The sequence below is a fragment of the Eurosta solidaginis genome, chromosome 5 (genome assembly GCF_040869045.1).
Source record: "Eurosta solidaginis isolate ZX-2024a chromosome 5, ASM4086904v1, whole genome shotgun sequence".
Classification (NCBI taxonomy): Eukaryota; Metazoa; Arthropoda; class Insecta; order Diptera; family Tephritidae; genus Eurosta; species Eurosta solidaginis.
In genome coordinates, this window is record NC_090323.1 from 241,825,122 (window position 1) to 241,850,705 (window position 25,584).

At 34.3% G+C, this 25,584-nt stretch overlaps 3 protein-coding genes and 1 long non-coding RNA gene across 4 annotated transcripts; 2 read left to right on the forward strand and 2 right to left on the reverse strand.

The window, feature by feature from the left end:
* Nucleotides 1-1,864: 1,864 nt before the first annotated feature.
* On the reverse strand, nucleotides 1,865-10,823 carry LOC137252948 (uncharacterized). Its single transcript, XR_010953686.1, has 3 exons — nucleotides 10,673-10,823; nucleotides 7,627-8,037; nucleotides 1,865-4,991 (listed from the first exon to the last, which is right to left on the reverse strand). It is a non-coding gene; the product is annotated as an uncharacterized lncRNA (long non-coding RNA).
* A 2,927-nt stretch (nucleotides 10,824-13,750) lies between these two features.
* On the forward strand, nucleotides 13,751-25,164 carry LOC137252949 (uncharacterized). The gene is made up of 2 exons (XM_067789117.1): nucleotides 13,751-16,759; nucleotides 24,834-25,164. The coding sequence occupies exon 1, from the start codon at nucleotides 13,959-13,961 to the stop codon at nucleotides 15,339-15,341; it is 1,383 nt and encodes a 460-aa protein (XP_067645218.1). The 5' UTR covers nucleotides 13,751-13,958; the 3' UTR covers nucleotides 15,342-16,759; nucleotides 24,834-25,164.
* Nucleotides 18,848-20,723, forward strand: Fdx1 (Ferredoxin 1). The gene is made up of 5 exons (XM_067789119.1): nucleotides 18,848-18,887; nucleotides 19,248-19,347; nucleotides 19,410-19,461; nucleotides 19,517-19,623; nucleotides 19,691-20,723. The coding sequence occupies exons 2-5, from the start codon at nucleotides 19,254-19,256 to the stop codon at nucleotides 19,933-19,935; spliced, it is 498 nt and encodes a 165-aa protein (XP_067645220.1). The 5' UTR covers nucleotides 18,848-18,887; nucleotides 19,248-19,253; the 3' UTR covers nucleotides 19,936-20,723.
* LOC137252950 (protein FAM76A) lies at nucleotides 20,458-24,738 on the reverse strand. Its single transcript, XM_067789118.1, has 6 exons — nucleotides 24,306-24,738; nucleotides 24,029-24,093; nucleotides 23,851-23,964; nucleotides 23,353-23,446; nucleotides 22,581-23,057; nucleotides 20,458-21,623 (listed from the first exon to the last, which is right to left on the reverse strand). Exons 1-6 carry the CDS (start codon nucleotides 24,387-24,389, stop codon nucleotides 21,201-21,203), a joined length of 1,257 nt encoding a protein of 418 aa, XP_067645219.1. The 5' UTR covers nucleotides 24,390-24,738; the 3' UTR covers nucleotides 20,458-21,200.
* Nucleotides 25,165-25,584: the final 420 nt, after the last annotated feature.

A 25,584-nucleotide genomic window follows, 5' to 3' on the forward strand; every position in this document is an offset into this window, starting at 1 on the left:
GTCACTTTGCCGCATAAATAATAAATATATAGGATTCAATTAAAAAAAAAGAATCACATTCGACATGACAGGGTTGCTTTGGTAACAACAAAGTATCGAGTGACGCCTCTTAAACTTCCCTCAGTCTGGTATGGGTGACTGGACACTCGGAAATACCGGACAATGAGATGGCTGACGAACTTGCAAGAGGGGGCACATCCGTTCCGCTTTCGTCGTCTTGGAAGGGATTGAGCATGCCGCTTGCTACCTGTAAGCTCACTTTGGAAGGAATTTTCCTTAGGGAAGCGGGTGTGAGATGGAGCAATGTTTTATCCTGCTACCACACTAAGCTCGTGTGGCCTGAATGAGACGCGAGACGTACAAGAAGTCTCCTGCTTCTTAGAAGGGGGGAAATATCTCTGGCGGTTGGACTTATAACCGCCCACATAACAATCGGGAAGCATACACAACGGCTGGGTGCTCCTTATAATGACTACTGTAGGAGTTGCAAAGACGAAGAGGAGATAGAAACAGTCAAGCATTTTCTGTGCCACTGTCCTGCGCTTTGGTGCAAAAGGAAGGAATCTCTGGGATCTCCCGTCTTTGACGATCTTTGTGATCTGGCTAGGTTGGAACTTAAGAAATTCCTGACATTTGATGAATCGACCTGTTGGTTTGAGTAGGGGAGAGGTCCACGTGGTATCACAATGGGAACTTTTGGGCCTAAGTGCACTGGTGCTCGCACAGGTGGCCACTCTAACCTAACCTAAGCATAGCTTAACCAACCACTGAAAAAACGGGCCTAAATCCACGCTATGGTGCCTTCAAACCGAAAGTTAAAAGTTTAGAACAGCGGTTGACTCACATGCGAATACGCTTCCAAATATATCAGGAGAAGTGTCAAACTACGGATATTGGCCTGGAGGGCAATAAGGCAAAAAATAAAAATTTTATTTCTGTGGGGAGATATTTGCAGTTAAAGTTGGCAATATTCATATGGATGTTGTAATGTTCACAAGAAAAATTTTGTGTACAAAATGATTTTGCGCGAATTTATGCCCATATTACGGTATACAACTCAACTTAGTTGGGTTGTAATTAAAACAACTCAACTCCTGTTTGGTATTACGAATTAAGCCGGAGTCATTGGTGCCGTATGTCGTATCGCTGTATCCGTATCCCTAACGTAATCAGCTGTCTATCGTTACGACGGTAAACCAAAACCCAATTGGTTGGCTACGATACGGTTACGACCTTATGCGGCAGTTACCCACCGACGTGTGCCGTACGTAAGGACGTTTGTCGTACGAAGCACGTTTGACCGAACTCTCAAGCCCGTAGGAATCAATGTGTGCGTCTGTGTACATGTACATAACATATTTGTGTGTGTATTGTTTACAGATAAGCACTGTTGCCATTGACCATTTTGCATGTATGCTTATGGAAACATCAACTTTTTCCAATTTAATTTTTGATATTGTAAAAGGCCGGAATACATATAAAATAAGTATAAATAGATTAAATATTTATAATCAGCACTTTTACATAATTATTTCGAATTATTTCCACAATTTTTCAAAATTTAATTAGGCGTTTTTGCATAAAATTGCAAACGGTCAAAAATTAGCGCACAAAAGTTTACTCTGTCTAGTGAGAGAGCGATCAGCTGACACGTTCTTACGGAAAAAATCAAAATTGTTTTGATTTCTACGTTCCGGGCTACGTACGTACGGGCGTTGCACGTCGGTGAGTTTCGTTTACATTGCACACTCATAAGATAGGTCGTGTCAGCTGACACGTTTTTTCTACGTACGTTCGTGGGTAACTGCCGCATTAGCGGCACCAATAATCTGATGATTTTGATTGAGCTTTAGGCCAGATTATTGAATAAAACTTCTTTTTTAGTAGTATTCAAAATATATTTATTTTTCGATATTTCGACTTCAATCTGAAGTCATCATCAAGAATCTACGAAAAGAAAACAATTAACATTTTTAAACATACATTTCCGTAGCAAAAATACGACTTACACATATGGATATGTATGATCGACTGAACAGAAATTATGACAACATAATTTTAGTAAAAACAAAAGAGCGAAAAATATAAATAAAGATAAATCAAAAACTCCCGCGAATATAAACAATTTCATGTACCGCAAGTGTAAACAAAAAACATATGTATACAATAAAAAATGTGTCAACAAAAAATAAAAATATATATATATATATATGTATGTACGTATTTAATGTATGTTATGCTCTCAGCATTGCTAGAGTTATTGTTCCAGCTTAAGTTTAGTGAGTGTGCTTAACTAACAGCAGCGTGATGTTGTTGTTTTAAGACCAAATTTCTGTAGGTTTGTGCACAATGGTCTACATCTGATTTAAAATTCATTTTTATATCATTAGGGGTGTTCAAAATGTGTAAGGTTTCTAAAATGAAGCGCTTATTATAATGTTTTTCATGTTCCAGAATGGTTACGTTTTCAAAATCTGGATAGTGTCCCGTTTCTTTGCAATGAGCAGCCAATGCTGTCTTGTTTTCTGGATTATTATTTCTCAATTTAATATTCGATTTGTGGGCGGAAAGCCTCGTCTTTAGTTTAAGTTTAGTTGTCCCTACATATACTTGTTCGCATACGTGGGACCCGTCGCCGTTACATGGAATTTTGTACACCACGTTGGATTTCTCATGATTTGGTATTTTGTCCTTTAAATTACTATAAATTGGTCGTAGAGTGTTGTTGTAAGTAAACGCGATTTCATATTTCTCTTTGTCATATAAATTTGAACCCTTGATTCTTTCAGACACTCCCGGGATATATGTCATTGATTTATAAATTTTATCACCTTTCTCGGTTGTATTATTATTGGCGTTCGCTGTGTGATGTTTGTGAATCAGTTTGTTTATAAGGGACCTGGGAAAAGAATTTTGTTCCAGGGTTTTTCTAATTATGGCTATGTTTTTGTTGTGAAACATCTTATCACTTATGTTAAGAACCCTTCTTATAAAATTTTTCGCTGTGTTCAAAATAGTGTTGGGTGCGTGTTTGGAATTATAATTGATAAGTCTACCCGAAGCTGTTTGTTTTTTATACCAATCAATGTATAACTTATTATTATTTTTAATTATTAATGTGTCAAGGTAGGGAAGTCTGTTATTTTTCTCCACTTCCATAGTAAATCGTATGGATTTGTAATATGTATTAAGTAGTTTAAGCATGTTTTCCATTTCGCTCGTTTTGACGATGGCAAATAAGTCGTCAACGTATTTGGTTAGCAATCGGGGTTTGCTTTTTGATTCCATCTCGAATCTTGTTAGCAGTTCATCTAAAACAATGTCAGCTATCACTGGGGAGGCTGGAGATCCCATTGGCATACCTGATCGTTGTTCGTAAATTTTGCCGTTGTATTTAAAATATCTATTGTCCCTCACGCAAAATTTTAATATGTTCATGAATAATTCTTTTGTTAAACATGTGTGCTCTTTAATGTCAGTCCACCTGGAGGCAATGATGTCGATAGCCGCATCCACGGGAATGTTGGGAAACAAAGAAACCACGTCAAACGACACCAAACTCTCATCATCGTAAATGTATGTGTCTTTAACTTTTTCTTTGAACTCTGTGGAATCTTTGACATTGTATTTCGAAGATTTTGTAATATTTTTAAGTATACGGACTACATATTTACATAAGTTATAGGAAGGGGACCCGATGGATGAGCAAATCGGGCGCAGCGGTATGCCATCTTTATGGATTTTTGGTAAACCATAAATCCTGGGAGGATTTGCAACTTTGGAAATTAGGAAGTTCTTTTCTTTTTCTTCTATGTGGCCATTTTTAAACATTTTCATTACTAATTCATTGTTTTTGTCCTGTAGCTTTGTTGTGGGATCTCTTTTTAGGACCCTGTAATCAGAAATATTGTTCACAATAATTCGCATTTTCCTCGTGTAATCATTTTTCTCCATCGCTACAGTGACATTGCCCTTATCCGCATTGAGTATCAGAATTTGTTTGTTGTTTTTGAGAAACTTTTTTGTAGAATGTAAAGTCTCGCACATGAATTTGTCAAGAAATGAGTGTGTACTCTTTTTCATGTATTCTTGTATCAATACCGTGAAATTGTTTCTTTCGATTTCTTGCCTTTCTTTATTTTGCACGGTTTGGATAATATTTTCTCCGTCGGCTATACATTTGAAAAGGGGGAATTTTTCTTTTTCTAATGGTAAAACATGTTTTGGACCTAGAGATAAAAGCCATTGTGTGTCTTTGGGGATGTCTAAAGATGTTGTGTTGCAAAAATATTCTGGTACCGCCCTAATGTTGTACTTTTCTTTTTCTTTCTCTCTTAAGTTTTCGTATTTAATAATTTGTGTATTTCTCACTTTTTTGCTAAGATTATTTATTAGGAAATCCTCGCTCTCAAAGAATGCCGTTGAGTGATACGGGTCGAGGTTTAGTGTTATTTCTGCTTTTAGTCTACTTTTCAATTTTTCTTTTTGTCTTCGTAGATCATGCTTTATACGTATAATGAGGTTAAGGAGTTTTATTTGCCCATTCTCTATGTACCTTGACACAACTTTTTTAAACTTACATGGGATTTTATTGTTGTTGATATTGTTGTTGATGGTGTATGTGATGTTCTTGGTTGCATCTATGATGAACTTTGGAACCAAACCGCTTCTTTTGCACCTCTCCAAAAATTTTGTCGATTCTGCCAGTCGAGTGATTTGTTGTGTGGTTTGTTGGTAGCGTCTAATTGATCTTTTCGTGTGAGTGTCATACTTGACTTTGATTGTTTTATACACTTTGTGTGTTTTTTTATTTTCGGTGTGCTCTCCGATTCTCCATTTTATTGGTAAATTTAATAGCCTTGTTTAATATAATTTGATGATTTTGATTGAGCTTTAGGCCAGATTATTGAATAAAACTTCTTTTTTAGTAGTATTCAAAATATATTTATTTTTCGATATTTCGACTTCAATCTGAAGTCATCATCAAGAATCTACGAAAAGAAAACAATTAACATTTTTAAACATACATTTCCGTAGCAAAAATACGACTTACACATATGGATATGTATGATCGACTGAACAGAAATTATGACAACATAATTTTAGTAAAAACAAAAGAGCGAAAAATATAAATAAAGATAAATCAAAAACTCCCGCGAATATAAACAATTTCATGTACCGCAAGTGTAAACAAAAAACATATGTATACAATAAAAAATGTGTCAACAAAAAATAAAAATATATATATATATATATATGTATGTACGTATTTAATGTATGTTATGCTCTCAGCATTGCTAGAGTTATTGTTCCAGCTTAAGTTTAGTGAGTGTGCTTAACTAACAGCAGCGTGATGTTGTTGTTTTAAGACCAAATTTCTGTAGGTTTGTGCACAATGGTCTACATCTGATTTAAAATTCATTTTTATATCATTAGGGGTGTTCAAAATGTGTAAGGTTTCTAAAATGAAGCGCTTATTATAATGTTTTTCATGTTCCAGAATGGTTACGTTTTCAAAATCTGGATAGTGTCCCGTTTCTTTGCAATGAGCAGCCAATGCTGTCTTGTTTTCTGGATTATTATTTCTCAATTTAATATTCGATTTGTGGGCGGAAAGCCTCGTCTTTAGTTTAAGTTTAGTTGTCCCTACATATACTTGTTCGCATACGTGGGACCCGTCGCCGTTACATGGAATTTTGTACACCACGTTGGATTTCTCATGATTTGGTATTTTGTCCTTTAAATTACTATAAATTGGTCGTAGAGTGTTGTTGTAAGTAAACGCGATTTCATATTTCTCTTTGTCATATAAATTTGAACCCTTGATTCTTTCAGACACTCCCGGGATATATGTCATTGATTTATAAATTTTATCACCTTTCTCGGTTGTATTATTATTGGCGTTCGCTGTGTGATGTTTGTGAATCAGTTTGTTTATAAGGGACCTGGGAAAAGAATTTTGTTCCAGGGTTTTTCTAATTATGGCTATGTTTTTGTTGTGAAACATCTTATCACTTATGTTAAGAACCCTTCTTATAAAATTTTTCGCTGTGTTCAAAATAGTGTTGGGTGCGTGTTTGGAATTATAATTGATAAGTCTACCCGAAGCTGTTTGTTTTTTATACCAATCAATGTATAACTTATTATTATTTTTAATTATTAATGTGTCAAGGTAGGGAAGTCTGTTATTTTTCTCCACTTCCATAGTAAATCGTATGGATTTGTAATATGTATTAAGTAGTTTAAGCATGTTTTCCATTTCGCTCGTTTTGACGATGGCAAATAAGTCGTCAACGTATTTGGTTAGCAATCGGGGTTTGCTTTTTGATTCCATCTCGAATCTTGTTAGCAGTTCATCTAAAACAATGTCAGCTATCACTGGGGAGGCTGGAGATCCCATTGGCATACCTGATCGTTGTTCGTAAATTTTGCCGTTGTATTTAAAATATCTATTGTCCCTCACGCAAAATTTTAATATGTTCATGAATAATTCTTTTGTTAAACATGTGTGCTCTTTAATGTCAGTCCACCTGGAGGCAATGATGTCGATAGCCGCATCCACGGGAATGTTGGGAAACAAAGAAACCACGTCAAACGACACCAAACTCTCATCATCGTAAATGTATGTGTCTTTAACTTTTTCTTTGAACTCTGTGGAATCTTTGACATTGTATTTCGAAGATTTTGTAATATTTTTAAGTATACGGACTACATATTTACATAAGTTATAGGAAGGGGACCCGATGGATGAGCAAATCGGGCGCAGCGGTATGCCATCTTTATGGATTTTTGGTAAACCATAAATCCTGGGAGGATTTGCAACTTTGGAAATTAGGAAGTTCTTTTCTTTTTCTTCTATGTGGCCATTTTTAAACATTTTCATTACTAATTCATTGTTTTTGTCCTGTAGCTTTGTTGTGGGATCTCTTTTTAGGACCCTGTAATCAGAAATATTGTTCACAATAATTCGCATTTTCCTCGTGTAATCATTTTTCTCCATCGCTACAGTGACATTGCCCTTATCCGCATTGAGTATCAGAATTTGTTTGTTGTTTTTGAGAAACTTTTTTGTAGAATGTAAAGTCTCGCACATGAATTTGTCAAGAAATGAGTGTGTACTCTTTTTCATGTATTCTTGTATCAATACCGTGAAATTGTTTCTTTCGATTTCTTGCCTTTCTTTATTTTGCACGGTTTGGATAATATTTTCTCCGTCGGCTATACATTTGAAAAGGGGGAATTTTTCTTTTTCTAATGGTAAAACATGTTTTGGACCTAGAGATAAAAGCCATTGTGTGTCTTTGGGGATGTCTAAAGATGTTGTGTTGCAAAAATATTCTGGTACCGCCCTAATGTTGTACTTTTCTTTTTCTTTCTCTCTTAAGTTTTCGTATTTAATAATTTGTGTATTTCTCACTTTTTTGCTAAGATTATTTATTAGGAAATCCTCGCTCTCAAAGAATGCCGTTGAGTGATACGGGTCGAGGTTTAGTGTTATTTCTGCTTTTAGTCTACTTTTCAATTTTTCTTTTTGTCTTCGTAGATCATGCTTTATACGTATAATGAGGTTAAGGAGTTTTATTTGCCCATTCTCTATGTACCTTGACACAACTTTTTTAAACTTACATGGGATTTTATTGTTGTTGATATTGTTGTTGATGGTGTATGTGATGTTCTTGGTTGCATCTATGATGAACTTTGGAACCAAACCGCTTCTTTTGCACCTCTCCAAAAATTTTGTCGATTCTGCCAGTCGAGTGATTTGTTGTGTGGTTTGTTGGTAGCGTCTAATTGATCTTTTCGTGTGAGTGTCATACTTGACTTTGATTGTTTTATACACTTTGTGTGTTTTTTTATTTTCGGTGTGCTCTCCGATTCTCCATTTTATTGGTAAATTTAATAGCCTTGTTTAATATAATTTGATGATTTTGATTGAGCTTTAGGCCAGATTATTGAATAAAACTTCTTTTTTAGTAGTATTCAAAATATATTTATTTTTCGATATTTCGACTTCAATCTGAAGTCATCATCAAGAATCTACGAAAAGAAAACAATTAACATTTTTAAACATACATTTCCGTAGCAAAAATACGACTTACACATATGGATATGTATGATCGACTGAACAGAAATTATGACAACATAATTTTAGTAAAAACAAAAGAGCGAAAAATATAAATAAAGATAAATCAAAAACTCCCGCGAATATAAACAATTTCATGTACCGCAAGTGTAAACAAAAAACATATGTATACAATAAAAAATGTGTCAACAAAAAATAAAAATATATATATATATATATATGTATGTACGTATTTAATGTATGTTATGCTCTCAGCATTGCTAGAGTTATTGTTCCAGCTTAAGTTTAGTGAGTGTGCTTAACTAACAGCAGCGTGATGTTGTTGTTTTAAGACCAAATTTCTGTAGGTTTGTGCACAATGGTCTACATCTGATTTAAAATTCATTTTTATATCATTAGGGGTGTTCAAAATGTGTAAGGTTTCTAAAATGAAGCGCTTATTATAATGTTTTTCATGTTCCAGAATGGTTACGTTTTCAAAATCTGGATAGTGTCCCGTTTCTTTGCAATGAGCAGCCAATGCTGTCTTGTTTTCTGGATTATTATTTCTCAATTTAATATTCGATTTGTGGGCGGAAAGCCTCGTCTTTAGTTTAAGTTTAGTTGTCCCTACATATACTTGTTCGCATACGTGGGACCCGTCGCCGTTACATGGAATTTTGTACACCACGTTGGATTTCTCATGATTTGGTATTTTGTCCTTTAAATTACTATAAATTGGTCGTAGAGTGTTGTTGTAAGTAAACGCGATTTCATATTTCTCTTTGTCATATAAATTTGAACCCTTGATTCTTTCAGACACTCCCGGGATATATGTCATTGATTTATAAATTTTATCACCTTTCTCGGTTGTATTATTATTGGCGTTCGCTGTGTGATGTTTGTGAATCAGTTTGTTTATAAGGGACCTGGGAAAAGAATTTTGTTCCAGGGTTTTTCTAATTATGGCTATGTTTTTGTTGTGAAACATCTTATCACTTATGTTAAGAACCCTTCTTATAAAATTTTTCGCTGTGTTCAAAATAGTGTTGGGTGCGTGTTTGGAATTATAATTGATAAGTCTACCCGAAGCTGTTTGTTTTTTATACCAATCAATGTATAACTTATTATTATTTTTAATTATTAATGTGTGAAGGTAGGGAAGTCTGTTATTTTTCTCCACTTCCATAGTAAATCGTATGGATTTGTAATATGTATTAAGTAGTTTAAGCATGTTTTCCATTTCGCTCGTTTTGACGATGGCAAATAAGTCGTCAACGTATTTGGTTAGCAATCGGGGTTTGCTTTTTGATTCCATCTCGAATCTTGTTAGCAGTTCATCTAAAACAATGTCAGCTATCACTGGGGAGGCTGGAGATCCCATTGGCATACCTGATCGTTGTTCGTAAATTTTGCCGTTGTATTTAAAATATCTATTGTCCCTCACGCAAAATTTTAATATGTTCATGAATAATTCTTTTGTTAAACATGTGTGCTCTTTAATGTCAGTCCACCTGGAGGCAATGATGTCGATAGCCGCATCCACGGGAATGCTGGGAAACAAAGAAACCACGTCAAACGACACCAAACTCTCATCATCGTAAATGTATGTGTCTTTAACTTTTTCTTTGAACTCTGTGGAATCTTTGACATTGTATTTCGAAGATTTTGTAATATTTTTAAGTATACGGACTACATATTTACATAAGTTATAGGAAGGGGACCCGATGGATGAGCAAATCGGGCGCAGCGGTATGCCATCTTTATGGATTTTTGGTAAACCATAAATCCTGGGAGGATTTGCAACTTTGGAAATTAGGAAGTTCTTTTCTTTTTCTTCTATGTGGCCATTTTTAAACATTTTCATTACTAATTCATTGTTTTTGTCCTGTAGCTTTGTTGTGGGATCTCTTTTTAGGACCCTGTAATCAGAAATATTGTTCACAATAATTTGCATTTTCCTCGTGTAATCATTTTTCTCCATCGCTACAGTGACATTGCCCTTATCCGCATTGAGTATCAGAATTTGTTTGTTGTTTTTGAGAAACTTTTTTGTAGAATGTAAAGTCTCGCACATGAATTTGTCAAGAAATGAGTGTGTACTCTTTTTCATGTATTCTTGTATCAATACCGTGAAATTGTTTCTTTCGATTTCTTGCCTTTCTTTATTTTGCACGGTTTGGATAATATTTTCTCCGTCGGCTATACATTTGAAAAGGGGGAATTTTTCTTTTTCTAATGGTAAAACATGTTTTGGACCTAGAGATAAAAGCCATTGTGTATCTTTGGGGATGTCTAAAGATGTTGTGTTGCAAAAATATTCTGGTACCGCCCTAATGTTGTACTTTTCTTTTTCTTTCTCTCTTAAGTTTTCGTATTTAATAATTTGTGTATTTCTCACTTTTTTGCTAAGATTATTTATTAGGAAATCCTCGCTCTCAAAGAATGCCGTTGAGTGATACGGGTCGAGGTTTAGCGTTATTTCTGCTTTTAGTCTACTTTTCAATTTTTCTTTTTGTCTTCGTAGATCATGCTTTATACGTATAATGAGGTTAAGGAGTTTTATTTGCCCATTCTCTATGTACCTTGACACAACTTTTTTAAACTTACATGGGATTTTATTGTTGTTGATATTGTTGTTGATGGTGTATGTGATGTTCTTGGTTGCATCTATGATGAACTTTGGAACCAAACCGCTTCTTTTGCACCTCTCCAAAAATTTTGTCGATTCTGCCAGTCGAGTGATTTGTTGTGTGGTTTGTTGGTAGCATAGGTACATAGAGAATGGGCAAATAAAACTCCTTAACCTCATTATACGTATAAAGCATGATCTACGAAGACAAAAAGAAAAATTGAAAAGTAGACTAAAAGCAGAAATAACACTAAACCTCGACCCGTATCACTCAACGGCATTCTTTGAGAGCGAGGATTTCCTAATAAATAATCTTAGCAAAAAAGTGAGAAATACACAAATTATTAAATACGAAAACTTAAGAGAGAAAGAAAAAGAAAAGTACAACATTAGGGCGGTACCAGAATATTTTTGCAACACAACATCTTTAGACATCCCCAAAGACACACAATGGCTTTTATCTCTAGGTCCAAAACATGTTTTACCATTAGAAAAAGAAAAATTCCCCCTTTTCAAATGTATAGCCGACGGAGAAAATATTATCCAAACCGTGCAAAATAAAGAAAGGCAAGAAATCGAAAGAAACAATTTCACGGTATTGATACAAGAATACATGAAAAAGAGTACACACTCATTTCTTGACAAATTCATGTGCGAGACTTTACATTCTACAAAAAAGTTTCTCAAAAACAACAAACAAATTCTGATACTCAATGCGGATAAGGGCAATGTCACTGTAGCGATGGAGAAAAATGATTACACGAGGAAAATGCAAATTATTGTGAACAATATTTCTGATTACAGGGTCCTAAAAAGAGATCCCACAACAAAGCTACAGGACAAAAACAATGAATTAGTAATGAAAATGTTTAAAAATGGCCACATAGAAGAAAAATAAAAGAACTTCCTAATTTCCAAAGTTGCAAATCCTCCCAGGATTTATGGTTTACCAAAAATCCATAAAGATGGCATACCGCTGCGCCCGATTTGCTCATCCATCGGGTCCCCTTCCTATAACTTATGTAAATATGTAGTCCGTATACTTAAAAATATTACAAAATCTTCGAAATACAATGTCAAAGATTCCACAGAGTTCAAAGAAAAAGTTAAAGACACATACATTTACGATGATGAGAGTTTGGTGTCGTTTGACGTGGTTTCTTTGTTTCCCAGCATTCCCGTGGATGCGGCTATCGACATCATTGCCTCCAGGTGGACTGACATTAAAGAGCACACATGTTTAACAAAAGAATTATTCATGAACATATTAAAATTTTGCGTGAGGGACAATAGATATTTTAAATACAACGGCAAAATTTACGAACAACGATCAGGTATGCCAATGGGATCTCCAGGCTCCCCAGTGATAGCTGACATTGTTTTAGATGAACTGCTAACAAGATTCGAGATGGAATCAAAAAGCAAACCCCGATTGCTAACCAAATACGTTGACGACTTATTTGCCATCGTCAAAACGAGCGAAATGGAAAACATGCTTAAACTACTTAATACATATTACAAATCCATACGATTTACTATGGAAGTGGAGAAAAATAACAGACTTCCCTACCTTCACACATTAATAATTAAAAATAATAATAAGTTATACATTGATTGGTATAAAAAACAAACAGCTTCGGGTAGACTTATCAATTATAATTCCAAACACGCACCCAACACTATTTTGAACACAGCGAAAAATTTTATAAGAAGGGTTCTTAACATAAGTGATAAGATGTTTCACAACAAAAACATAGCCATAATTAGAAAAACCCTGGAACAAAATTCTTTTCCCAGGTCCCTTATAAACAAACTGATTCACAAACATCACACAGCGAACGCCAATAATAATACAACCGAGAAAGGTGATAAAATTTATAAATCAATGACATATATCCCGGGAGTGTCTGAAAGAATCAAGGGTTCAAATTTATATGACAAAGAGAAATATGAAATCGCGTTTACTTACAACAACACTCTACGACCAATTTATAGTAATTTAAAGGACAAAATACCAAATCATGAGAAATCCAACGTGGTGTACAAAATTCCATGTAACGGCGACGGGTCCCACGTATGCGAACAAGTATATGTAGGGACAACTAAACTTAAACTAAAGACGAGGCTTTCCGCCCACAAATCGAATATTAAATTGAGAAATAATAATCCAGAAAACAAGACAGCATTGGCTGCTCATTGCAAAGAAACGGGACACTATCCAGATTTTGAAAACGTAACCATTCTGGAACATGAAAAACATTATAATAAGCGCTTCATTTTAGAAACCTTACACATTTTGAACACCCCTAATGATATAAAAATGAATTTTAAATCAGATGTAGACCATTGTGCACAAACCTACAGAAATTTGGTCTTAAAACAACAACATCACGCTGCTGTTAGTTAAGCACACTCACTAAACTTAAGCTGGAACAATAACTCTAGCAATGCTGAGAGCATAACATACATTAAATACGTACATACATATATATATATATATATTTTTATTTTTTGTTGACACATTTTTTATTGTATACATATGTTTTTTGTTTACACTTGCGGTACATGAAATTGTTTATATTCGCGGGAGTTTTTGATTTATCTTTATTTATATTTTTCGCTCTTTTGTTTTTACTAAAATTATGTTGTCATAATTTCTGTTCAGTCGATCATACATATCCATATGCATTGTTTACTATATAGTTTGGCAGCTTAAGTAGAGGTTATGTTGCGAATATAGTGGAAGGCAGTGAACTAGGCAGTCGAATGTCATATAATGAAGGAATGGTGTTCGGAGATTTTTCAAAGTTAAAAAAAAAAAATGATAAAAGCTTTAATATAAATAAAACTATTGTTTCAATAACAACAAAAACGCCATATATATTATGTATACATACATTTGTAAGGGCTATCTCACTTTAAAATTTGAATTAAATAATCTAAAGTTTTGTTTTGAAACTGAGTCGAGAACTGTGCGTGTGAATGTGCGAATTTTCACCGATCAGCTGTTAGTTGCGCTACTTGGTAAAATTTACAATGTCCATATGTGTAAGTCGTATTTTTGCTACGGAAATGTATGTTTAAAAATGTTAATTGTTTTCTTTTCGTAGATTCTTGATGATGACTTCAGATTGAAGTCGAAATATCGAAAAATAAATATATTTTGAATACTACTAAAAAAGAAGTTTTATTCAATAATCTGGCCTAAAGCTCAATCAAAATCATCAAATTATATTAAACAAGGCTATTAAATTTACCAATAAAATGGAGAATCGGAGAGCACACCGAAAAAACAATACACACAAAGTGTATAAAACAATCAAAGTCAAGTATGACACTCACACGAAAAGATCAATTAGACGCTACCAACAAACCACACAACAAATCACTCGACTGGCAGAATCGACAAAATTTTTGGAGAGGTGCAAAAGAAGCGGTTTGGTTCCAAAGTTCATCATAGATGCAACCAAGAACATCACATACACCATCAACAACAATATCAACAACAATAAAATCCCATGTAAGTTTAAAAAAGTTGTGTCAAGGTACATAGAGAATGGGCAAATAAAACTCCTTAACCTCATTATACGTATAAAGCATGATCTACGAAGACAAAAAGAAAAATTGAAAAGTAGACTAAAAGCAGAAATAACACTAAACCTCGACCCGTATCACTCAACGGCATTCTTTGAGAGCGAGGATTTCCTAATAAATAATCTTAGCAAAAAAGTGAGAAATACACAAATTATTAAATACGAAAACTTAAGAGAGAAAGAAAAAGAAAAGTACAACATTAGGGCGGTACCAGAATATTTTTGCAACACAACATTTTTAGACATCCCCAAAGACACACAATGGCTTTTATCTCTAGGTCCAAAACATGTTTTACCATTAGAAAAAGAAAAATTCCCCCTTTTCAAATGTATAGCCGACGGAGAAAATATTATCCAAACCGTGCAAAATAAAGAAAGGCAAGAAATCGAAAGAAACAATTTCACGGTATTGATACAAGAATACATGAAAAAGAGTACACACTCATTTCTTGACAAATTCATGTGCGAGACTTTACATTCTACAAAAAAGTTTCTCAAAAACAACAAACAAATTCTGATACTCAATGCGGATAAGGGCAATGTCACTGTAGCGATGGAGAAAAATGATTACACGAGGAAAATGCAAATTATTGTGAACAATATTTCTGATTACAGGGTCCTAAAAAGAGATCCCACAACAAAGCTACAGGACAAAAACAATGAATTAGTAATGAAAATGTTTAAAAATGGCCACATAGAAGAAAAAGAAAAGAACTTCCTAATTTCCAAAGTTGCAAATCCTCCCAGGATTTATGGTTTACCAAAAATCCATAAAGATGGCATACCGCTGCGCCCGATTTGCTCATCCATCGGGTCCCCTTCCTATAACTTATGTAAATATGTAGTCCGTATACTTAAAAATATTACAAAATCTTCGAAATACAATGTCAAAGATTCCACAGAGTTCAAAGAAAAAGTTAAAGACACATACATTTACGATGATGAGAGTTTGGTGTCGTTTGACGTGGTTTCTTTGTTTCCCAGCATTCCCGTGGATGCGGCTATCGACATCATTGCCTCCAGGTGGACTGACATTAAAGAGCACACATGTTAAACAAAAGAATTATTCATGAACATATTAAAATTTTGCGTGAGGGACAATAGATATTTTAAATACAACGGCAAAATTTACGAACAACGATCAGGTATGCCAATGGGATCTCCAGCCTCCCCAGTGATAGCTGACATTGTTTTAGATGAACTGCTAACAAGATTCGAGATGGAATCAAAAAGCAAACCCCGATTGCTAACCAAATACGTTGACGACTTATTTGCCATCGTCAAAACGAGCGAAATGGAAAACATGCTTAAACTACTTAATACATATTACAAATCCATACGATTTACTATGGAAGTGGAGAAAAATAACAGACTTCCCTACCTTGACACATTAATAATTAAAAATAATAATAAGTTATACATTGATTGGTATAAAAAACAAACAGCTTCGGGTAGACTTATCAATTATAATTCCAAACACGCACCCAACACTATTTTGAACACAGCGAAAAATTTTATAAGAAGGGTTCTTAACATAAGTGATAAGATGTTTCACAACAAAAACATAGCCATAATTAGAAAAACCATGGAACAAAATTCTTTTCCCAGGTCCCTTATAAACAAACTGATTCACAAACATCACACAGCGAACGCCAATAATAATACAACCGAGAAAGGTGATAAAATTTATAAATCAATGACATATATCCCGGGAGTGTCTGAAAGAATCAAGGGTTCAAATTTATATGACAAAGAGAAATATGAAATCGCGTTTACTTACAACAACACTCTACGACCAATTTATAGTAATTTAAAGGACAAAATACCAAATCATGAGAAATCCAACGTGGTGTACAAAATTCCATGTAACGGCGACGGGTCCCACGTATGCGAACAAGTATATGTAGGGACAACTAAACTTAAACTAAAGACGAGGCTTTCCGCCCACAAATCGAATATTAAATTGAGAAATAATAATCCAGAAAACAAGACAGCATTGGCTGCTCATTGCAGAGAAACGGGACACTATCCAGATTTTGAAAACGTAACCATTCTGGAACATGAAAAACATTATAATAAGCGCTTCATTTTAGAAACCTTACACATTTTGAATTTTAAATCAGATGTAGACCATTGTGCACAAACCTACAGAAATTTGGTCTTAAAACAACAACATCACGCTGCTGTTAGTTAAGCACACTCACTAAACTTAAGCTGGAACAATAACTCTAGCAATGCTGAGAGCATAACATACATTAAATACGTACATACATATATATATATATATATTTTTATTTTTTGTTGACACATTTTTTATTGTATACATGTTTTTTGTTTACACTTGCGGTACATGAAATTGTTTATATTCGCGGGAGTTTTTGATTTATCTTTATTTATATTTTTCGCTCTTTTGTTTTTACTAAAATTATGTTGTCATAATTTCTGTTCAGTCGATCATACATATCCATATGTGTAAGTCGTATTTTTGCTACGGAAATGTATGTTTAAAAATGTTAATTGTTTTCTTTTCGTAGATTCTTGATGATGACTTCAGATTGAAGTCGAAATATCGAAAAATAAATATATTTTGAATACTACTAAAAAAGAAGTTTTATTCAATAATCTGGCCTAAAGCTCAATCAAAATCATCAAATTATATTAAACAAGGCACCAATAATCGATTGCATTGATTCTCATAAGGTTGGTCGAATCAGCTGTTAAAAGGTTACCGATACGGTTACCGATAAAGCACCAATGTCTCCAGCTTTACAACTTATTTCAGTTGAAGTTGAATTGAGTTGCCAACTTCAGAAAGTGATGATTTGACAGATAAATGAACAGCTGATCAATTTGTGGAGGAAATTTAAGCATTTACAAAATAAAAGCAAAACGGACATTATATAAAAATATATTTTATAATGGCGAAAATGTTGGTGATTGACATGCCGCGAATACGGAAAACATTCGCGTGATCATTCCAATCTCTTGGAACTACCAAGCACCATGTAAGAAAATGTTTAAGTGACAAATGATGAGCTTCTCATGAAGTTATTTTGCAGTTTTGAAAGGAAGCATTTTTCATACGCGTTCGTATTTTAAAATTATGCGCCACACTTCGATTCCTTGCTGACGGCAGCTATCAAAAATGCTGTGGAAATGATTTTGGTGTTTGACAGGTTTTAGATATTATTGAAGAGCATATCTGTGCCATGTGGATTAAAACCCAAACAGCAAAAATTGTATTTTACTCTAAAACAGGATTCCCAGATGTAGTGGGTAGTATCAATGGGACTCACGGTCGCATAATTTCACTTATTTTGGCTGCATCGCCTCGTCCAACTTCGGAATGTCGCTTCATGAAGTCAAAAAGTTATTCAACGTAATCCTTCGTTTAAACGTTGTTTTTTCTATAAATGTGTACAAATTGTTGATTACTGTTTAATTAAAAAAGGTTTAACTACTGGCTTTAAATTTTTTATTTTTTTTTGGTAACGTTTTATGAGCCCGTGCACCATCTACCTCTTATCAAATGTGGTATCAAAAGACACGTTTCGATGTCCGTTTTTAGGATTCGAAAGCGGAAATTAAAATTTTTTTCTGTCGAAAAATATTTACAAAAACCCTCAAAATGGCCTGAGAGGGGCCGAAATATGAGGTCCGATCCACAGTTTTTTTTTGCACAGAACATCTTTCAGCGTTGGCGGCCTTTGGCCGCGATTTGTAAAAATAACCCTGGGTGGGTCCAAAGCAGAAGCATTAGTGTGTACAAAAAATATGGCGAAATACAACAACCACATGAAAATTTGAACCGAAATGATATGACAGAAGTAAAATTTTTAATTTTTGTTTTCGGATTCTTAAATCGGAGGTCGAGACGTGTCTTTTGACACCAACTTTGAAAATTTTTGTTAAAAATTAGGTGGTGAACCCTTTTTGTAAAACGTTACATTTTTGCAAAACAACTGCAAAATTGTATGAGACAACTGCTAGTAATCAGTTGTAAGATTTTGACGGCTTTGACAACTACACCAACACAAGGTTGTAAACGGTAATGCCACAAAAAGTTGTTAGACTAGACAACTCAGCCGACATTTTTTTGACAGGTTGAGTTGTAATATGTAATACCAAATTGCGAAATTTCAACCCAACCAGAGTTGAGTTGTAAAGGGTAATAGGGGCATTAATTTTAATCCCACACCATTGGTGGACCGGCCAAGCTAAATGTTATAGGCGAGGCCGAAGGCCGCCAACATAGAGAGTTGTTGTGTGAAAAACTACTATGTATATCACCCCCGGTTTCCGAAGGTTCTGGGGTAATCTTTCGGTTTTTCGTATCTTTTGAACAACGCAAACTTTTTTTCCCACCTTCTTACTATTTGTACTGACATCAAAACTCGCCGTTTTTTTTTGGACGCGCATTATCACTCGACCTATGTTCTAGACTTTTCCAAGCGAAGCAACGCGCCCAGCGTTAATGTAAATCCGCTTTTAAACTTCCCTTCTTTAAACAGCTGTTCACATGCCATCACTGTATAGATTTGGTACGAACACTGTTGACAGTTGGTGGACAACGATCAGATGTTTGATGATATACTAGAAAGTTAAAATCATTGTTTACTATATAGTTTGGCAACTTAAACAGAGGTTATGTTGCGAATAGAGTGGAAGGCAGTGGACTAGGCAGTCGAATGTCATAAAATGAAGGAATGGTGTTCGGAGTTTTTTCAAAATTAAAAAAAAAATTGATAAAAGCTTTAATAAAAATAAAACTACTGTTTTAATAACAACAAAAACGCCTTATATATTCTATGTACATAAATTCGTAAAGATTATCTCACTTTAAAATTTGAGTTAAATAATCGTAAGTTTTGTTTTGAAACTGAGTCGAGAACTGTTCGTGTGAATGTGCGAATTTTCACCGATCAGCTGTTAGTTGCGCTACTTGGTAAAATTTACAATGGTTAAAATGCTTCGCTTATTATTGCGGAAATTCGGTAATACTTCTAATTATTTGCACATTGGTAGATTGCCGGAACATAAATGGATGCACACAACAAACAGTGAGTTAAGCATATATACAGGTGCGTCATCCGAGCTAAAGCGCTTACATTTTTCCTTCCAGGCTTGCTTCATGGAGAATATGAATGGCAGGATCCCAAGTCCGAAGATGAAATGTATGATACTGTTTCACTGTTTTGTATAATTAAATTCATTTATTCAAGAACTTAGTGTCCGCATCTCTTATATCGACAAGGATGGAAAACGTACGGACGTCAAAGGAAAGGTAGGCGACAATGTACTATATTTGGCGCACCGGCATGGTATTGAAATGGAGGGTACGGAAAACAAACGTATTATGAAACAGATAATAAATTTGAAAATAAATTCTCATTAACTTTGAAGGTGCATGTGAAGCATCATTGGCTTGTACAACTTGTCATGTCTATGTGATAGGAAAATATTATGATCTGCTGCCAGATGCTGAAGAGAAAGAAGACGATTTATTAGATATGGCACCCTTTTTACGAGAAAATTCAAGGCTTGGCTGTCAAATCATATTAAAAAAAGAACTTGATGGAATAGTACTTCAGCTACCAACTGCAACGAGAAATTTCTATGTGGATGGTCATAAACCCAAACCGCATTAGGCGGCTACTTGCCAATAAATGCGTTGAGAATAAACTAGCTAAAAACTCCTAAAACTTGGCCGAAAATATTGGGATAGGTGTCATAAGAGAAGCTTTGGATCCAGGTGTACGAATCCGATTTAATAGATATTTGTAAAAGAAAATGAAAATTATCACGTGGTCGTTGTCGTTTTATGATTTTGTGGTACCCATGAAAAAAATTGTGAATAAGTGTCTAAGGCGGGTGTTTTGAACACACCCATATTATAGTATCCACTCCCGCTTTCTGTTTCGAGGTCCTGGGCCTACATCGCGTCTTTTGACACCTCTCCGGCTATTCTCTTTTTGGCGAGTTTTAGAAGTTCTGGGGCAAAGTAAAGAATTACCTCTTAATTGATTACGTGATCAATACTAAGTATTTCATTGCTCTACTTTCATTCAACTCTGCAAAGATTAGATATTTAAAATATAATGTTGACATTTAGAATATGATATTTAAACATGTGTGTATAAATAGATATAAAAACATTGATATTCCAATGGATTCCTTTTTTTACATTTTCTTTATTCAATTTAAAGATTTTACTTCACTTAAATAAATTATCCGCTATTAATAGTGACAATAGCGTAAACAAGTGACAAAGAGATTTAACTACATACCTATTTACTCTAAGATTTCAAACAAAACTGTTTTGTATGTAAAGTAACTGAGGTATTTGCAAACGCACATAAACTGAAAAGTCCAGGACATTATTTCTACTAAGATGAAAAAGATCATTTAAATTTTATGCAAACTAAAGCAGAATATAAATGTTACAATTGCGAAAATGAAAACATAAAGACAATTCTTCACGTAAATATTCAGCTTTAATATGCATTTTCTTACAATTGGTGATATCGTTTCTTAGGTTACTGTTTGTTTCCAAAAGTTTTGAATTTCTGCTTTTTTTGTAAACATACATATGTATATAAAGAGACGTAGTATCATGTGACTTATCTTGTTTTGTTAATTTTCCGACAGGGTGGATAAATGATGTATATTGGAACTATTTTCCGTCATCCCTTGTCAAATTTGGTTTTGAGGCAAACCGGTTTCGGCGTTGTGCCATCATCAGTGTCGATTTTCGTTCCAATATACATCATGGTATCATGTCCTTATAACTCGCAAAATGAACAAAATTGAAATACAGCTTGAACGGAATATTAATATGAAATTCTTGAGAATATAATCGCAGAATATGTTTGAATAATTTAACTAATTAATAATCATGATACTGTAGCAATTATCAATTTGTTGAAGGACTATTCGAACCTGATTCAACACTTCTCTTTTCCTCGGCTTCTTGTTCATCGTCGCTTTTGCTTTCTTCTTTATCCTTATCCTCTTCTTTTTCTTCATCCTCCTCCTCCAACTTTTCCTCTTTAACTTCCTTTTCTTTTGGTGGCTGTTGCTCCTCTTCAACAATCTCTTCCTTGGGGGAAAGATTTTCACGTTTTTCACGTTCAGCTTGCCGTTCCCTGGCACTAGAACCACCACCACTTGTGCCATTCTTTTTTGTGCTCTTTTTAACCGTGGCTAACTCCTTTAATAGCGATGTAACTTTACGATTAAGATTCTCCACTTTCATATCGTGCAATCTATCCACTTCCTTCAATCGATTTCGCATTTCGATTTCCTTTTCGAAATTTTTACCTTTCAGCTCTGTTAACTGTAGGCAAATTATGATAAAAACGCATTAATATGTATACAGTACATTATACCTTTGATCATATATACAGACGAACTCGAGTGGCAGTAGAATTCATAATAAAAACACAAGGTATAACCGTTTCCGGCATTATTGACGTTTTTCCGCGATGAAAAATTTTTTAACTTTCTCAATTGCACACTATGTATATACATACATATATTTGTTTTTCTCAAAAAAAAACAAATTTGAATATTTTATTTTGTTTGGAGATTGATTATTTAATATTAAATTGCGTAATATCTTCAAAAAATGAAATATGGCAGACCAAAAGAAAGAACGGTTATGCATTGTAAGTATTTTTACTATGATTCACCCAGGGCCTGCATCGTGTTATACTATCCGTGATCGAAATCAAAATTTTATATCGCCACAGTTCTGAAATGGTTAATCGATCTATCAAAATATCTGAAATAGTGGCTACCAGTGCTCATTAGATCCATATTTTCCATATTATCCATATTATTATCATTTCTACGAATCTTTTGACAGATTTATATATATCGTTTGAGTAAAATTGCTTTTCGACACGGGATCGTATAACGCGATATTGTCCCAATGTTTTCCTATCGAGCAACTTTTTGGAAAGTATTTAATTTGCTCACACTCTATAATATGAATTGAGTGTTTTTTACCAACGACTAAGTCAATTGAAAATGTAGAGGAATTCAGACCATAATTATACATTATGCATTCAGAATTAGCTTAAATTTTTTTTAATTTTAAAGCATAAATACCAGAATAGTGAATTAATTTGAAAATTATTCATTTTTAACTATCATCAGTGATTAAATCCCGTGTTAGAGTTTACATATCAAAATATTTTAATTTTGAGATATATCTGTATATGATCAAATTTGAAAGCTGCTAAAACAAAACATCAAATTTGCAATATACATGTGTAGGAAAAATACAAACCAATTTATCTTTTTCAAGCAATTCTTTGTCTTTGAATGTAAGACGTTTCTCTAGGCTAGCGATGCGCTCTTTTAAATTTGTCATTGCCACCACATGATCCGCTGAATTAGGATCTATTGTTATGACTGCTGGTGCTGCTATAGAACCAAGATTCATTGTGTTACCATTGCCACCTCCACTGCCGCTGACGCCACCGCTTCCACCTGAACCAGTACGATTCATTTTGTCGGGCAACTCTGCAGCTGATGTTCCACTAACAGAAGAAATAGTAGCACCGGTTGCACCACCACTACCAGCACCACCACTGTTGCTCTTTATATCTGAAGTTGACCTTGAAGATTTCTTTGCAGATGTCGATGAGCTATGCGTCTTTTCATGGGGACGCTTTTTCGCTGATATGCGACCTTCTTGTTGAGCTTTTAAAACGGCTCGTTTAAACGAACTAGTACACAACCAACAGAGTAGCTTTCCATTAATCTGTATAAATAAAAGTTAATGCATATTATATATCATATAGCGCTATAACAATTTTTATTAAAGCTATACAAACAAATCATTAAAACTAAACTTATGAACGCATACATTTCGTTATGTTCACATCTGTCTAGCAGATATGTGCACATTCCAATCAAGAGCACGTAGTTTTTTTTTTTTTTTGATATAGAGTATTTAGCACAAATTACAAAAAAATTTCACAAACTACAATGACAGCATAGCAAGTTAAAATCAAGCATTTTACTGTATTATTTTTCTGCTATATTCCTTGTCTAACCTTTTTGTTTTCATCCTGCTTATCGAAAGCACTTCGCTGCTTGCATTCATCACATTGTATCGGTGGGCCATACTTTGCTTCATACGTTGCACATCTATCATTCATATTCATATGCAGTTATCAAGGTAGGTGATGGTACAGGGCAATTTATGATTTTATGTTGCAGGAGAAAAAAAGAAGAAATGTTTGCGTTCATAAACGGTGAATTGGTAAAGGGATTTTCTTAATATTATGTTAGATCTAAAACTATTTACGACTTTCAAAAGCAACTTATCCTAGTTATATTTTAATAAGTAGGCGGAGGCACAATATAAAGTTTAATGCTTTTAGAAATAATAGCCACTTGTATATTACAATTTTTTATGAAATGGACTTAATTAGGTACGCCAAACCACCAGGATATATATTGTGCTTTCTACTTCTACTTATAAAAATAAAATGGAAATTTTAAAACTAGTGTATATATATATATGTATGTATGCATATATGTATACAAACCTTATGCATTTTGAGTTTCCAAAAGCTGCTACTATTTTGCAACATTCGCATGCATTTGGTTTACCATACTTGCCAAGTTGATACTCGCATTTTTTGCAAGTGTTTTGCGACTTTCTGCAAATTCGAAGTAAAAATGAAATTAATGGTGCTCATTTTTGGCGCCAATTTTGTAACTCACCCTGTTGGTTGGAACTCAGAGCGACAGTAAGTACATTTTACCACCGACGTAACTACTCGACAATTCTGCAAAGAAAAGGGAAATAGGCGTCTTTAAAATCCGCCAAACGGGCCGCAAACACATAAAAGTTTGCCACTTTCAATTTATAACTGCGCAAATTATTTTTTGCAATAAAAAAGATCAGTGATACTTAATTTTTACGATTAATCCAACCATTTGCAACGCAACAAATGTTATATATATTGCTTAGACTTTTTAAAAAAAGATTAATATTCACCTTGCATAGCTGTTGACCAGCAGATAATTCCTCGAATGGGTGCCTGGAAAAACATTTCGAACAAGCAAATAGCATAGAACTCATAATATTAAAAAATCTTTTTATATTTTAGTCTCAGTTTTTTGTTATAGTTTTTCTCTGCACTTCCGACTAATTTCCAAAATAATTCTTTAGTATATTTCACTTTTGCAAAAGGACGCAAATCTCCAAAGTACTTGTCAATTTAATTCACGGTAAAATAAAAATGGCGTACAGTTCTGATTATTTCATCATGAAACTTGACAGCTCTGTTAGCGTTGCCATGGTGGAATAACCAGATGAAGTATGCTGTCAATTGTCTTGCTCCAAGGCCGCCTGGTTTTCAGTACAAACTTATTCTGCAGTTTTTCAGTCTACTTTAACTGAATTTTAAGCTGAGTTTAAGCGGCCCATCTATCAGGGTTAAACTCTAGTTAACCTATCAGTTATTTGCGTTCGTTCGAAATGATATCGAATATACCCAACCCATTTGGGCTTCAGTACCATTAGACATTGTTTACTATATAGTTTGGCAGCTTAAGTAGAGGTTATGTTGCGAATAGAGTGGAAGGCAGTGGACTAGGCAGTCGAATGTCATATAATGAAGGAATGGTGTTCGGAGATTTTTCGAAGTTAAAAAAAAAAATGATAAAAGCTTTAATATAAATAAAACTATTGTTTTAATAACAACAAAAACGCCATATATATTCTGTATACATAAATATGTAAGGATTATCTCACTTTAAAATTTGAATTAAATAATCTAAAGTTTTGTTTTGAAACTGAGTCGAGAACTGTGCGTGTGAATGTGCGAATTTTCACCGATCAGCTGTTAGTTGCGCTACTTGGTAAAATTTACAATGCCATTAGAGCTCATGTCGATAACTAGGCATACTTCTAAAATCTCAAGAGTTGTTTCGAAACAGTGGCTCAACTCGAGAATCATAGCGTACTCAGCTAAAGTAGGAATTACTTATAAAGCAAAAAATGTTATTACTAAGTTGAAAAAATTGAATTAACTATTTTGGTTCTCTAACTGGACCCAAATGTAAGATTCCATACTACAGTATTTTCACGAAAATAAAATCGCCGAGCTTCTCTTCCAATTGCGTCGTGCTCCTTTTAATTTTTCCTACAAATTGGCGGAAAGGGACCTACTTGTTTTATGTTGCCTCCCAACGTCATCTGCAAGGCAGATGAGTTTTCACTGAGAGCTTTTCATGGCAGAAATACTCTTGAAGTGCTTGCCAAACACCGCCGA